At 48.1% G+C, this 16000-nt stretch overlaps 1 protein-coding gene across 2 annotated transcripts in view; it reads right to left on the minus strand.

The window, feature by feature from the left end:
* SHISA6 (shisa family member 6) overlaps positions 1 to 16000 on the minus strand; it is a 294154-nt gene that overhangs the window by 268147 nt on the left and 10007 nt on the right. For both annotated transcript variants that reach the window (XM_059668601.1, XM_059668600.1), the window contains exon 3: positions 1210 to 1370. In XM_059668601.1, coding sequence (XP_059524584.1) covers positions 1210 to 1370 — 161 coding nt within the window. The remainder of the gene's footprint in view (positions 1 to 1209; positions 1371 to 16000) is intronic.

Consider the following 16000-nt stretch of genomic DNA (forward strand, 5'->3'; position numbering starts at 1 on the left):
CCCACTCCACCCAGCTGTGTATATCCTTATTGCAGGGTTAGTTCACACTATATGCAGCCCATCCTTTGAAAAGGAGATGGATGTGAAGATTGCAGACCCGAGTATCAAAGTGGAAGCTCTGTCGAAGACTGGGGTCAGTACTCGGCTGTCTGTTACAGCTCATAATGAGAAACAACTTTCCCAGCTGTACTTGTAAGGAGACTGTCTGCTCAGACACTTTGGATTCATGACCCTGCTGGGTTAGGATATTAGGATTTTCTAGTCCCGATTATTGTTACCTTTATGCCCCAGTTCGAATCCCGGCTTTCTTTGTAACAACCCTGTCTTTGGGAAACATACTGAACCGTCCTATTCCTCGTGTGAAATGGGAACAATATAAGTACTTTTAAAACTGCTGTGAAGAATCAGTAAGAAAAACACATAAAATGCTCAGCAAAACACCTGGCACAGAGCAAGATCCAATCATGAGAGATTATAGCACTGTCATTACTGATGTCTTATTATTAATATCTTAGTGACCTGTCCAAGTCGCAAAAGTTCCCTGAGCTTTAGTTATTGTTTCATACAACAAGGGAAGTGAGCCCTGCTCGGTTCCCTTCATACAGTTACAGTAATGACCAAGCAGAAGAGCAGAAGGTGTATTGCTGTTACATGGCAACTCATCATCCAGCCAGCAATCGTCAGAGCACAGGGAAGGCTCACCCTACAACCCAGACAGAATCTCTACCCTCGAAGTGTTGGTTTTTTGTGTGTGGTTGTTTTGGGGTTTTTATTTTGCTTTGTGTTGTGTTGTGTTTGTTGTTGTTGTTGGGTTTTTTTGAGATTCTAACAGCTGAGAAGTCTCTACAATGACTGTAGCAATTTCTTGTCACATAGGATCCCATTTGGTCTAAACCTTCCCCCACATGGGCAGGCGGGTGACCAGGTGACCGTAAACCACAAGCTCCCTTTCAGGTAAGAGGATTCTGCCAACCACTCTCTAAATCACAGATGCCCTAAATCAATAGCTCTCCTCTGGGCGAACACGCATTGGCGGCGACTCCACCATGCCAATCCCTCCCCAGGGGGCAGACCCCAGACTCCCACAAGCCCAGCTGCCCATCAAAGTCTGACAGCACAGGCTCCAGGGCCTGCCCCACGGGAGCAGCAACATCGCCGCGACCTCTCAGCAGCCTGAGCAGAGACCCAAGGCGCTCAGCACGCACTTACCTGGAGGCGGCTTGGCTGTGCGCACGGGGGTGTAGTGGTTTTTGGAGGACGATCTGACCGGCGTGCTCTCCTTGGGGGAGGTATCGATGGCCGAGATCGTTTCTCTTTCACAGTGTGCTATGGGGATTGGTCCCTGTTGTCTCAAGATGTCAGCCAGAGCCCTAAATGGGAGGAGACAACACCGTGAGGTTCCCTGGGCAGGTGTGCCGGCCACGAAGGCCTCCGATGCATGCTCAGAGGCAGGAGGGGACGAGCCTGGGCACTCAACTCACAGCCACCGCTTCCTCTGGGGCTGGGCTCAGTGGGAATGCAGGCTAAAGCTTGCCATGCTGGGCAACTAGAATGCAGTGATCATGGTTTCTTTCTTTAATTCATTTCAATCAAGGAACTCTGAGCCCTTTCAAAATACTGGCTTCCCCAAACCCCCGCTTCCCGGCAAATATCTAGGGCCACTGGCCAGCGGCTGTCACTGCAGCAGGACTGACACCGTGGGCCTCACGTTCAGCAGCAGGTTGCTAATATCAGAGCGAGCACTTCCCCATTGAAAAGCACACACCCAGTAGCATGTGCTCTATGCTGGTGACCCAAATAAGTACAACACACACCTCCTGCCATCAAAGAAATGTATGATTTAGCTGCAATGACAGGATGTACAGATAAAAAGGTATCAGAGCACATGGGTGGTACAGAAGGAACACAACTGGAGCCTGGAGGAGAGAGCAATTACAGATGCAGGGAGGGAAATGCGCAGGCAGGAGAGGCGCAGGGAGCAGCTGCTGGTGCTGGAGAGGCCGCCCCCTCTGCAAGAGGCCAGGGAGCCAGGAGAAGCTTCCCTCACAGACTCACTCAACCCCGAGCCTCGACATCCAAACCCGCATTCACTGAGCACTCAGCCTGCATCTGGCCCTGCAGAGACAGAGGCAAACAGGACACAGCCCCTGCCCTTTGAGGGCTCACAATTCAGGGGAAATCACTCCACAGCCTGGTTTCAAACAGGACTCACTCTGTGGGTGTGACAGACACATGAGATAGGCAGTGTGGATTGAAAACAGAGACACACAGGGATACTCTGAAAAGACAAAGATGAGTGTGGACAGCATCAAGGGTGCACCATCTGGATACTGTGCCTCTAGGGCCAGGTCCCCAGATCTGAGTGAACCCGTCTTGCGTGAGCTGGGCAAGAGCTCTTCCATCTACCTGGGGTGTCCCTGAGATGTGAGGCAAGGCGACACAGCCAGCCCAGCCCAGTCCCAGGCTCAATGCAGCTCCCACACTCTGTCCCCTTGGGAAGTGACAACCCTGGCAGTTTAAAAGCATGTCTGGAAGTGGTTTGCTTCCTTCCATTCTGCTGCCTCTGACGCCCTGACCCTTCCCGGGAGAAGAGCATCAAACCAGCAATCTTATCATTCGGTGGCATTTACACAGCAATTTTCAATTTTCCAACTGCTTTCCCCTCACTGCTTTCTTTCCTTCAGTGGGAAAGGAAGGAGCAGACACATGCCACCTCTCAAACACACTCACTGCAGGGGACTCAGCAGTGAGGGAGGACACACAAGCTCACTAGCTTGGTAAAGGAGATTCAGGCAGACCTGTGGTCAGGGTTAGAGACCTGAGATTCAGGGCCTGGGAATAAGAAAAAAAATCGCCTTGATGGTTCAAGAGATTTGGATTCTAATCCTAGTCTCTGCCACTGATGAGCTGTGAGCCTTTGGGCAGTTCCGTTCATCTCTAACACTACAATGTATAGAGAACAAACAGACTGACAGCTATCAGAGGGAATGGGGGTTGCGGGGCTGGGTGGAAAAGGTGAAGGGATTAGGCAAAAAAAAAACAACCCCCAAAAAGAACTTATACAAGACAAGAGCATGGTGATGACCTAAGGCAGTGATCAGCAAACTCATTAGTCAACAGAGCCAAATATCAACAGTACGACAATTGAAATTTCTTTTGAGAGACAAATTTTTTAAACTTAAACTATATAGGTAGGTACATTGTTATTAACTTAATTAGGGTACTCCTAAGGCTTAGGAAGAGCCACACTCAAGGGGCCAAAGAGCCGCATGTGGCTCTCGAGCTGCAGTTTGCCGACCATGGACCTAAGGGAAGGTAGATCAGGGATGTAGTAGAAGGTGTGGAAATATAAGGGAGATAAGTGGTGATGGAAAGAGACTGGGCTTGGGGTGGTGAACACACAATACAATACACAGATGATGTATTATAGAATTGTACACCTCAAATCTATATAAGTTTATTAACCAATGTTGACTCAATAATAAATAAATAAAATTTAAAAGTAATCTTTCCCCCCTATTAACAAAACAAGGGTTTACATGAACAGGATCTCTAACATGCCTTCTAATTTCAAAATGTGATAAATATGTTATTTTTTTAAACCACACTTGTATGCAAGTTACCGGATTCCTTCATCCTCCTGTTGATCAACAACACCTTCCCACCACCTTTACATGGTAAGAGAATAGTGAGCTACAAGTTAGAGCAGAAATATAGACTGATAGAATAGAATTGAGAGCCCAAATGATTTTCAACAAGGGTCCCAAGAAAACTCAAGGGGGAAAGAACAGTTTCTTTAAGAAATGGTGCTTGGACAACTAGATATCTGCAGGCAAAAGAATAAACTTGGACTCTTAATTAACACCATATATAAAAATTCACTCATAACAGATCATAGATCTAAATATTAGAGCAAAAACTGTAAACTCTTAGAAATTATGGAAATAAATCTATGGGCCATACATTTGGCAGTGATTTCTTAGATATGACACTAACAGCACAAGCAGCAGCAGAAAAATAAAAGATACATTGGACTTCATCAAAATTAAAAACTTTTCTAGCCCTGACCGGTGTGGTTCAGGGCTTAGAGTGTAAGCCCAAGCACCAAACGGGTCACGGATTCCATTCCTGGTCAAGGGCATGTACCTGGGTTTCAGGTTCAATCCCATGCTCCAGTTGGGACACGTACAGGAGGCAGCCAATTGATATGTCTCTCTCATATCTCTTTCTCTCCCTCTCTCTCTCTCTTTCTCTCTGTCTCTCTATCCCCCCCCCTTCCTCCTTCCTTTCCAGTCTCTCTAAAAATCAATGGAAAAAAATATGCTCAGGTGAAGAGTAACAAAAAAATCAAAAAATAAAAACTTTTCAGAAGATATTCTCAATAAAATGAAAGATAACCCACAGAATGGGAAAGATATCCGTCAATCATATTTCTGATAAGAGACATATCCAGGCTACATAAAGAATCCTTCAAATTCAGCAATACAAAACCAACAACCCAGTTTAAAAATGGACAAAGGATATAAAGAGACATTTCTCTAAAGAAGGTAAACATGGAGCGCAGCTCAACATCGTTAGTCATCAGGAAAATGGAAATAGGAACCACAATGAGATGCCCCTTCAGACACACTAAAACAACTGTAGCCAAATGTTGGTAAGGACATGGAAAAATTAGAGCCTTCTTAAGCTGCTGGTAGGAATGTGAAATGGTGCAGGCCCTTTGGTAAAGAGTTTAGCAATTCCTCAAAATCTCTTACATAAAAGGCCTGTGGCCGTCATGCCGTAATGCTGTCACGACCAAACGAGCAGCGGCTCTCACAGAAGATGGGGTGAGGCACAAACTGCAAACAGCGCTGGGCAGGGTGACCAGCTGAGGCAAGCGGAAGTGAGCTACTCACGTACGATTTTGTGCACGCTGGGCCTCTAGTGTTAAGCATAGTTACCATATGGCCCAGCAATTCACACTCCTAGGTATATACTCAAGAGAAATGAAAACAGATGTCCACATAAAAGTTGTGTATGAAGGTTTATACAGCATTATTAATAACTAGAGGCCCGGTGCATGAAATTCATGCATGGGGGAGGAGGGTCCCTCAGCCCAGCCTGCATCCTCTCTAATCTGGGACCCCTCGGGGGATGTCTGACTGCCTCTCACAATCCGGGACCGCTGGCTCCTAACTGCTCGCCTGCCTGCCTGCCTGCCTGCTCCTAACCCCTCTGCTTGCCTACCTGATAGCCACTAACCACCTCTGCCTGCCTGATTTCCCCTAACCACCTTTGCCTACTGGCCTGATCACCCTAACTGCTCCCCTGCTGGCCTAATCACCCCTAACTGCCTCTGCCTCACCCCACACCCAGGACCCGGGCTTCCCTCCCTCTGGCCAGCCACAGACAGCCAGGATCTGGGCTGGCTTTTCCCAGGCCAGCCGCAGCTACAGGGGACTGTGGGCAGGCGGCTTTGCCTGGGCCACAGCCGCAGGCACCCAGGACCACAGGGCGGGCAGCTTGTCCCTCTCCCAGGCCACAGCCTGGCTGGTCCCCATTCCTCTCTCCCTAGTGTTGAGTGTCTGAGCCGTTATGGAGTGACAGCATGAGGGCGTGATGGCCATTTGCATATTACCTCTTTATTATATAGGATAGCCAAAAAGTGGAAACAACTTAAGTGCACTTCAACTGCTGAGTGATAAACGAAACATAGTGTATTCATACAATGGATTATTATTCAGCCTTAAAAAGGAATGCAGAACTGACACATGCTACAACACGAATAAACCCTGAAAGCATCATGCTAAGTGAAAGAAAACAGTCACAGAAGACCACATGTTTAATGACTCCACTTACATAAAATGTCCAGATCAGGCAGAACTACAGAGGTAGAAAGTCCATTTGTGGTGACCAGGGGCTGGGGGAGGGGATGGAGAGTGACTGCTAATAGGTATAAGGTTTCTTTTGGGGAAAGTGAAATGTTCTAAAATTGGATAGGTAGATAGCTGGACAACTCTAAATGTATCAAAATCACTGAATGGTACACTTTAAAATTTAAGGATAAATTGTACCATAAGTGAATTGTATCTCAGTAAAGCTTCTATTACAAAAGAAAGGTTTATATTATTTTTCTTTCTTTCTTTGCCTTGCCTCCCAAATTCTTAAGGACTCCTACTGTCTGGTGCCCATGAAGAAGTATGGATTCTCATGGTTAAGTCCACTGCTTTTGGTAAGCCAAGCCTGAATCCACATCACTCGTTTTCCATGGTGATTTTGGACTTTGGCAAGGTCCAAAGACAGTTTTGTTGTCACAACTGGGGAAGGAAGTGCTACTGGAATCTGGTGGGGAGAGGCCAGGAGTGCTGCTAACCATCCTTCAACACACAGAACACCCAGAACAGAGAATTGTATGGCCCACAGTGTCATAGTGGCAGGGGTGAAAACCTTGGTTTACATCTACACAGCACCAGATGAAGCGGGTCTTTCATTCAGGCTCAATGCAATCTGGTCCCACAGGTATCTACTGAGCAGCCCATACCAAGATCAGACCCTGGGCTAGGCTCTGGGGCACAGTGGAACTGGGCACATGGGAACCACGTCCTGAGGAAAGGCCATGTCTGTCGAGGTCAGCAGTGCATCCTCGGATCCTGGCTCACAGCCCAGCTGTAGTACTTCCAGCCCAGCCTCACCTGTGTCCCTATTGACAGTGGAAATGCCATTTAAGAGTAGATTTGCACTGAGGCTCATCGGCCAACGAAGATGCAGCAGAGAAGAAATTTCTAACTGAGTTCACCCCTCCCAGGATGGGGAGTCTCCCGGTGACCACCTCCCAAGAGGCCCTGCAGGACTCGGGCTCTGAGGACTGAGGGGTGAGGGAAGATGCCAGGCGTGGTGGACACTGAGCATGCTCATATGTGGCTGCTGCTGGAGAGGGAGCTTTACCTGGGGTGCAGTCACCTGTCTCCTGGAGATGATGGCTTGCACTGTATCCTCTTCAGATGCCCAGTTGGCAGGGCTGAGCTGGGCAGCACCACCAAAGAGGAGGGACATGCCAGAGAAGGTTCCCTGAAGAGCCAGGCCATCTGAGGGTCCCAGGGTGGCCACCCAGCCCTGCGTGCTTCCCTGACTCCTGAACTCCATTCTCCAAGATTATCCTTTCCCAGACAGTGTGTCCTTAGGAGCGACCCCTCTGCCAGCTTTCCCTCTCCTCATCTCCCCTACCCCTCCCTCAGCTCCTTGGCTCCAACCTCCCTCCTTGCTCCCATTCCTCTCCATCTTCCATCCCCTTCTCTCCAGGGTGCTTGAAAAATATTATTCTAATTCTGAATGTGCGATCCCAACCTCACCTAATTAATTTGGATGCGCCAGAGGAAATGGGTTAAGGCCTGAGCTACTTTCTAACCGCAGGAAAAAAAAATTGGTCACTGAGGAACAAGGGAAGTGGATTCTGTAAAAGAGTAGAGGCAGTTTTCAGATCTGAAGGAGAGAGAGGGACAGACAGACAGTGACAAGCAGAGAGAGGGGACAGAGGGAGAGACAGAGAGAAAGGAAGCAGGTGGAGAGACGTGGACAGATGGAAAGAGAATGAGCACATCAGAGACACAGAGGCAGAGAGAGAGAATTCAGGATAAGGGGGTGAGAGAAAGAGAGACAGACAAGGAGACAGAGAAAGAAGGGGGACAGAATCAGAGGGACAGAGACAAGTAGGTAGGAGGAGCAAGAGAGGAAATGAGAAACAGTCAAAGAGAAATTCAGATAAAAAAGTGATTCAGAAGGTGAGAGGCATGCAGAGGGAACGAGAATCAGAGGGAGAGGGACAGAGATGGGCAAGTGAGGCGCGAGGGCAAGTTCCCAGCCGAGCACCTCGCATGCAGACCACAGCCCTGTCCAATTTAAGAAGTTGAAGAACCTTGCTCATTGTCCTGCTTGCTCCAATCTCCCTCTGCCCCAGGGCCACTTTTGCTGCAATATCTGGGTATATCAAATAAAAATGCATTTTGCCTGAATTATGTGGGTAATTGCCGTGGTTCTCTGCTCCCTTCAGCACGTGGACTCTGGCTTGCTTTGGGGGATGCGTGGCAGGCGGGGACAGTGATCACCTGGACAGCAGGCCTGAGCAGGGAAAGCTGTCGTTCTGATCATTCAGACCGGGAAACGAGTCCTTCAGCACGGCTGTATACTAACCATCTGCATAACTGAGGTGCCATCTCACGTTGGACAACGTTTAGTTTCTAAAGGTGATCACCTGCCCTATGCAGGGTGATGCCGCACTAACCCTGTGACCTTTGTAGCTATGATCACGCCCGTTTTCCACAAGAAACTGAGGCTCAGGCTAATCCCAAGATGAGAGCAGGGTGGAACAAATTTGAAGCAAGCACCTGGGACTTGAGTGTGGGTGTCCTGGGACTGCCGATTACGGACATTTCACTTCCCTGTGACTCGCAGGCTGAACGCGTCCTCCTGGCCTTGCCAGCTGGATCTGCTCACTTAGCAAACGCCAGTTAACATTCGGGCATGGTGAGACAATTGGTAAATGAGGGATTCAGGTCAAGACCCATTATTTATTTGCCCAAAACCTTGGTTACTGTTGTCAGTGGTCCCAAGGCCATGAAAGTGTGTTTGAATTTCCTAGGTGTTGAGTTATCTCAACACCAGGGACCAAGCCCAATCAACATTCTGATGTGCTGGCACCTGCGTTCAAGACATGAAATCTTTCTTAAAATAGCAAATGATTCCCCTTAACAATAGGAACATAAACAACCCTGTTCGTAACTTTGCTTCATAGTCTTGCCTGCTTGGGAAATTAAAAGCTATCGTTTAATAAGCAATTACTATGTGCCAGAAACTCTTACGTGCATATTATATAATCCTCAAAACAACCTTATATGGCAGGTGCTGCATTTTACTGCTGAGAGAAACTAAGATTTTGTGAGATTTGCTATCTTTCCCAAAGCCACACAACTAGTAAATGGTAAATCTAGATTTCAAACATAGGCTGGCTTTACATCATTGAATTATCCATTCAATCATTCATTCATCCATCCAATGCTCCACCCATCCATCTATCCATCCAATGCTCCATCCACCCATCAATCCATCCATCCATCCATCCATCCATCCATCCATCCATCCATCCATCATTCTAACCCCCCATCACTTAATCACATTTGTTCTTTTCATCTACTATGTCCTTGCAATGGTCTCTGAACACAAGGTTTTAGCGTGTTCAATCTTTAGTGGAAATATCTACCCAGACAGAACTTAGCTGCCCCCAACTGCCCAGTCCTATTCACTTCACTGAGCCACCAACATCAACAGCTTTGAAAGTTTTTACATTGTTTTATCATTTTTGTCAGATGAAATTCAGGGTAGGGCAACAATATATTTCACTAGACCCTTGCTCTGCATAAGACCAAAGTGAGGAGTCCTGCTCTCCAGGCTTCACGGAGTTTCCAAGTTTAAAAACCAATGTGGAAAAAGGGGGCCACATAAAAAAAACTTGTATTTTTTTGTCACAATTTTCAGTGAACAAATGGAAAAACTTAGGTTCCCCCAAATTAAGTGAGGAACCTGGGGACCCTTAGTTCATTTGGTAATAAGTTGTTGTTTTTTAATCTGAATTAATATACTTTCCTGCCTCTGCCTTGCCCCTGGATTTCTGAGTCATTTAAATAACACAGAATGGGGAATATGAGTCCAGCGAGTAGTCATTAAGTCTTCCTGTGCTGAGAGCAAGGCAAGCTGGCGAGTTTAGAACCCTAAGCACACACTTTCTCCACTTTCTCTTCTTTGGGGGTAGGAAGCAATTTATGCTGCTGGGTACATATGACAGAAGGCCAAATAGATGAACAAGCTCTTCTGGTTAACGTTCTTATTCCTACAGACTAATGAGAACACTCTTGTTTTTGAAGAATATGCTAAAAGTATTCCTGCCAAATTAAGTAGAGCACACTGGATATAATTTTTTTTAAGGCTGCAAGGTCCTTCCGTGAGTGGGCCACCGGTCTAATCTTTCGTTCTCTTCACAGAGAAAACTAAGCAAAATGCAGACAACCTAGAAGCTATTCCTATGAAGACTCCGGGACAAGCCATGGAAGGATTCGTTTTCTTTAAGTAAATCACTGATAGCTACTTCTTTTGGATTTCTCCTGAAAGTAGAGTGCAGACATTCTATTTCCGTTAAATCGAGTTTGGTTATGTGAGTCCCAGATAACTGAGTTTTCACACGGCATTGACACCCCGAAGCAACCGGCATCCTCTTTAACCTCATCCTCATCCTTCCCTACTGGGCAGCCAGGGTGCTCTCATTCTCTGAAATATGCACTCCGGACCAGTGAAGTGAATATATTTTTAATACACATGGGCCAAGGAGAATGGCTTAATTTAGCTCCCCTTATTCCTGGTTCTCTCGCAGTCCGCTTGAAAAACACAGCTGCCCGCGTTGTGTGCGCACGAGGCCACTCTACTCATACAGAGAGGCTCCGAGGGGCTGTGGCGCTCTCCTTTGTTGTGGTAACAATGTTTGTGCATCTGCACGGAGCAGTTCCGCAGGTCTGAGTTGTCCCCGGCACAATTGGAATGCATCGTGGCCAATAAACATCGCAGAACTCAACTCGGGGAGGGAAGGGAAGGCTCAGCCGCCTGCTTTGTTTTTCAGGCCAGCCTGGGAGTCACTCCATCCTGATGGGCGCCTTTCCTGGGGCTGCCGCTGGATGGCCAGCCAGGAGCTAGGCAGAGAGAGGGAATGTGGTCCCCTGAGGCCCCATTCATCCCAAATAGCATCATCTCCACACACTCCATCCCTTGCCTCATCTATCATAGGAAAATTCATCCAGGACTGGGAGATTCAGTTGCAGCAATAACAAGCCCAGACTTCTCAGAAATACTTGGATTGTTTGTCTGAGAATGAATTAAAGACGTGGAGGCATCAAATGCAGCTCCCACTTGTTCCAAAAAATGCGACCGAGATTTGTTCTAGCACTTGGACAGACAAGTGATAGATGAGTTAATAAATGTACCCGCTGCTGCTGCTGTTGATGTTACTGTTGGTGTCACCTTGATTTGCTCTGGACACAGACCTAAATCTGTAGTGAGGCAAAATGAAGGTGGGTTAGCCTAGTGGTTAAACACAGGGATTTGAAGGATTCTGAAGGCAGAGTGCCTAGGTCAGAGTGCCGGCCACATGGTGTACAGTGTGGACGATCATTAGCTAGCTACTAAGTACCCTGTGCTTCTGTTTCCACATTGAAAGAAATGAGGCCAAAATAAGAAGGCCAAAAATAATGTCTACCTCTCAGCGTTATTATGGAGATTAAATAAGTTAATTTCTGTACAGCAATTAGAACAGAACGTGGCAGCTAGTAAGTACTATGTAAGTATCTGATTAACAAATACATCCAAATATAAGTCCCGGTGTGTACTCAGGCCCAGCCTATAGGACCACGACCAAGCATGGGTAGAAGAGGGTAGTCTTGGAGGACTCAGTGATGCCAGATGGCCAAAATCTTGGTGTGGGCAGGGAGACACATGGCATGGCTGTGGCCATGGGTCATCCTGGAAGGGACCGCCCACATCCCACATTTTCTACTCAGGCCTACGGACAGGAATGCATCTGGTCACACAGCAGTTTTTGCCGAACTTGAACTTGGACTTTGTGAGCCAAGTGTAAAGAGAGTGTCCGTTTGCTCCTTTCTGCAAGGCCATCACAGATCGTGCTTTCAACAGTGTGCAAGGATGTTTCGAGGTGAAGTCCCAGAGAAAGGCAAAGGGACCTTAAGCAAAACAAGTCAGGATGGATTTTATTGGGCCATAAAAGGGCAAATGGGTCAAACTGGCCAGGGCAACATTTTCTGCAAAGGATTACTTTTTTCTTCGTTCTTCCTACCTCCCTTTTTCTTTCCTTTTTCTTTTCCTCTCATTTCCACTGCTTTCCTTTCCTTTCCCTTCCCTTCTTAAAAACATTATAGCCCAACCTGAGTGACTCAGTTGATTGAGCATTGCCCTGTGCACCAAGAGTTTGCCAGTTCAATTCCCAGTCAGGGCACATAACTGGGTTGTGGGTTTGGTCCCTGGTTGGGACACGTACAGAAGGCAACTAATTTATGTTTCTCTCTTACATTGATATTTCCGTTTCTCTCTCCTTTCCTCTCTCTAAGCATGTCCTTGGGTGAGAATTAAAAATATATATATTATAAACACTACTGTCATTTCCAAACACAGTACCTTCATATCAATGTAACCATCGGAAGGGTGAGGTAGATGGGAAATGACCACTCAAAATCCTCTCCATTTTAATTAATTAAGTCACTCATTCGTTCAACCATATTTACTGAGCACCTACTCTGTGCCAAGTGCTGTTCTAGTCAATACAGGAGTGAACAAAATTGGCAAACACATTTGTCCTCTTGACATCGCGGTGGAGGAGATGGATTGGTGCCGATGGCTAGAGACTGACCAATTTCTCCCCCAAAATCTTTAGATGTTAAAATTGTGTTTGAATGACTGAGACCCACACGTTGCTGTTGGCAACATCACTTGGGGTTTCCCTGTAAAATTATAACGGACAACTTTGAACAGGCACCAAGACTTAAAACCATATCTCATGAGAAACACACTTGTAACTAGGGATGTTAATCCAGGAGAAGGAAGTCTGAGGGGGCTCTGACTGCCATTCAAAGAGACGTCTTGTTGTCTTACAGGAAAAAGGATACATTCCTTCTGGGTGGCTCCATTGGAAGGACCTCATGCCAGCAAAGTCAAAGTTGCCCCGCTCCCCCGTGAAAACTAACTGGAATTGCATCCTAAGAACAGAATGGATTGCCTCAAGGTTTGGGGGAGCCCCTGCTCTAGATGCATGAGTGTGAGAGAAGGGAGATCTGGTGCCCAGAGGGAGAGAGGCACTAAAACACCTCATAAGTCCCTTTCAGTCATGAGTCTGAATAGCATTCTTGTGACTGAGTGTGCCAGGAAACTGCATCTTCTCCCGCCCCCAGGGCTGTTGACTGGGAAGTCCAGATCTTCAGATGTAGACTCTTGTTCTGAACCTCCCAGGTGTGCTGAGTTCAGAACGGGCCAAAGAAGAACACGCCTCCACAACGGGGTAGCCCCCATCCCACCGCCAGGCTACCAGACCAAGGCGGGGCCAAGGGACTTGCTAAGGTCATGGGGACAAAAAATGACAGAAGCGGGATTAGCCTGCCTTCTATTCGGCTCCCAGCAAATGCTCTAAGGAAAAGACAGGTGGATGACAACTCCAAAAGTGACAACGGGGGCTTCGCTAGGTGTCCCCCAAGAGCCACATGAGCAGGCAAAGGGAGACAGGTCCAAGTCCTTTCCCTAAGGGACCCAGGACTATGTAAGTGCGTCCGGTCAGGTCCCACAGTAGGTGCGATCCTGCCTCCTCCATGCAAACAGTGGTGTTGGAGACAGTGCTGTATGTGTGCGCAGGCTCCTCAGGCGGCACAGGCCATTGAGAAAGAAGAGCAAAAACAGAGCTCACTGCCGCCTTGTTCCCCCGAGACAGGGCACGTTGTGCTAAGTCTGCCCCCAGGTTCCTGACCTCTCCTGCCAGGCTGGTCATCCTGGGGCGGGAGAGAAGGAGGCAAGCCCTCATTCTGGGACTAGGGCGTCATCTGTAACAGAATTCACAACGCCAAAAGGGAGAGGGTTTCTGGATTCTAAAAAGTCAGAAATACAAAAGAAAAGAAACAAGAGGGGAAATTAGCAGGAGAGACGGAGGAATTAAAATGGGAACTGGAAGCAGCCTACAGACAAGCATCGCCATCTGAGCAGAAATGGGGGGAGGCTAATCCCAATCAATGAAACAGACATGGAAACTACGAAACACTTGAAGGAAATGCATTTTTACTGATTCCTGAGCCACTGCAGGATTACAAACTAGGCTTTCAAAAAAAGAGAAAAACACTGATCTTTGGGGAGCTGCTTTACTGAATAGATAAGAATGACTTGTAATTAGCAGGCCAATTGTCCATGGAGGAGCCTACTTGAAGACAGTCTGTCCTTCTGCACCGTGCCTGGGCCCTGCGCAATCTTTGAAGTCCTGTCTGAACTATTAGTCAGTTCATCACAGCTTTTTATCTGACAGAGAAAAGAAAAACAGCTTCGCCCAGGTCCAATTTGGAGAAGATTTGAGTTTGCAGTGTCCGAGTTGATGCAGTTACGGCAGGACAAGTTCAAGAAGGAGACTGGAGGGAGAGCGGAAAAAGAACACAACCCAACAGGAGTGAGCAGGAATCAAAAGAAGGACAGATGGAGAAAGAAGCGACAGTGGACAAAGATGCTGAAAGGAACAAGAAGGAACATTTTAATGATGTGACTTAAAAGACAGAGAGAAGTGACAGATCCTCTTTGCAAATGCTTGGGGTGGGGGAGGAGGGGCTGGCACGGAGGTGGGTAAGAGCCGGCTGCTGATTATCTGAGAACAGAAGCGCTGTCTGATTTCCCAAAGCATAAAGAGCCTTCCCAGCTGATGGGACAGCGTTCCTGGGAAAGTTCAGGCAAACAGCTCAGGATGCAGTGATAAGTCAGGGAGGGTCAACTGCTAGTCCAACAGGGAGGCTGGGATGGGGAGTCCTGGGAGCTCAGGCTGGGCCTCAGGCCATTGTGTTGAGGAAGTGGATTAACGTGACCCTGCCCTCTCAGCAAAGCAGCCAGATGTCAGAGTTCCTGCTGATGGGGTCTGAGGCCGACCCCAAGATGGGGGAAGAAAAGCTCTCCTGGCAACTTCTTTGCTATTATGGGGTTCAGCCCCCTCCCTGCCCGGTGCCTAGGGGTCACAGCAAGGGTCTGCATTCCCAGGACCTCAGAAGGCTCTGGAACACACTCTTAGAAGTCATTTAAAAGGAACAGCCACCACCATCCCAGGCACTCCCTCTCAGGGTTCCGATCCCTCCTCGCTACAGCGGCTAAACCCAAGGAAGAGCAAAGAGGTGACTACGGATGGGAAGCAGACCTCCCAGAAGAGGACATTTGGCTAAGGGAACCACGAATATGTCTAGAGGACAGATGTCCTAAGTAATGAGACTTTAATGCCGGAGCTAATGGGAACAGTACACGAGACCAAATGCCAAAAAAGCAAGAAATAGAGTGTTTGGGAAGCTGCAGAAAACAGCGACTCTCCTCCCAACCACCAGGGAGCAGGGCCAAGGCTGGGCCACTCAAGCCTGCTCGGGATGCAGCCTCCATGCGTTCTGAGAAGGGGACTGTAGCTTCCACAAGGAGGACCCAGGGTTCTCCTGTCCTCTAACCAGGAGTAGGAATGAGCCAGGGTGGGGGCTGGAACCCTGCTCAAGAATGCCATGTCCCTGGGGGAGCCAAGGCCACGGTTCCCACCCCCACCTCAACTGGATGAGCGCCCTGGAGCTTCAGGCCAGGCAGTCTGAGCCCTGCCACTGACCACCACCAAGGTCATCACCACCACCCACCACCGTGGACCGTGAGGACCGAGCTTGAGAGTAAAACCTGGGCTCTAAAGGTTTCCCAGGACACCTTCCTTTTCTCGTACCTTTCAGGACAGAGGGCTCGAGGGCACAGAAACAGAAGGAGCAAGGAATCTGACCACCACCAAGGTCATCACCACCACCCACCACCGTGGACCGTGAGGACCGAGCTTGAGAGTAAAACCTGGGCTCTAAAGGTTTCCCAGGACACCTTCCTTTTCTCGTACCTTTCAGGACAGAGGGCTCGAGGGCACAGAAACAGAAGGAGCAAGGAATCGGGAAGCAGGGCAAAGAGAATCAAGAAGGAAAGAACAGAACTGGAGCAGGGAGCAGAGGAGAGCTGGCCAGCATTCTGTGTCTTGTGCACAGTGCTGGCTGGTAGAAATGGGGCAGGGAGGGGAAGTGTGATAAATGGGGCTGTTTGTGAGCTGTGCATCTCAGTAATAAAACTGGGAACGGCCCAAGGTCCATCCTCTCCCCCCAGGTCGCTTCTTCTCTCATCACTCTCAGGAGCTCGGTCTCACGCAGAATCGTCCTGGGGTTCTTTCAATTCTGTA

The sequence above is a fragment of the Myotis daubentonii genome, chromosome 16, assembly GCF_963259705.1.
Source record: "Myotis daubentonii chromosome 16, mMyoDau2.1, whole genome shotgun sequence".
Taxonomy (NCBI): Eukaryota; Metazoa; Chordata; class Mammalia; order Chiroptera; family Vespertilionidae; genus Myotis; species Myotis daubentonii.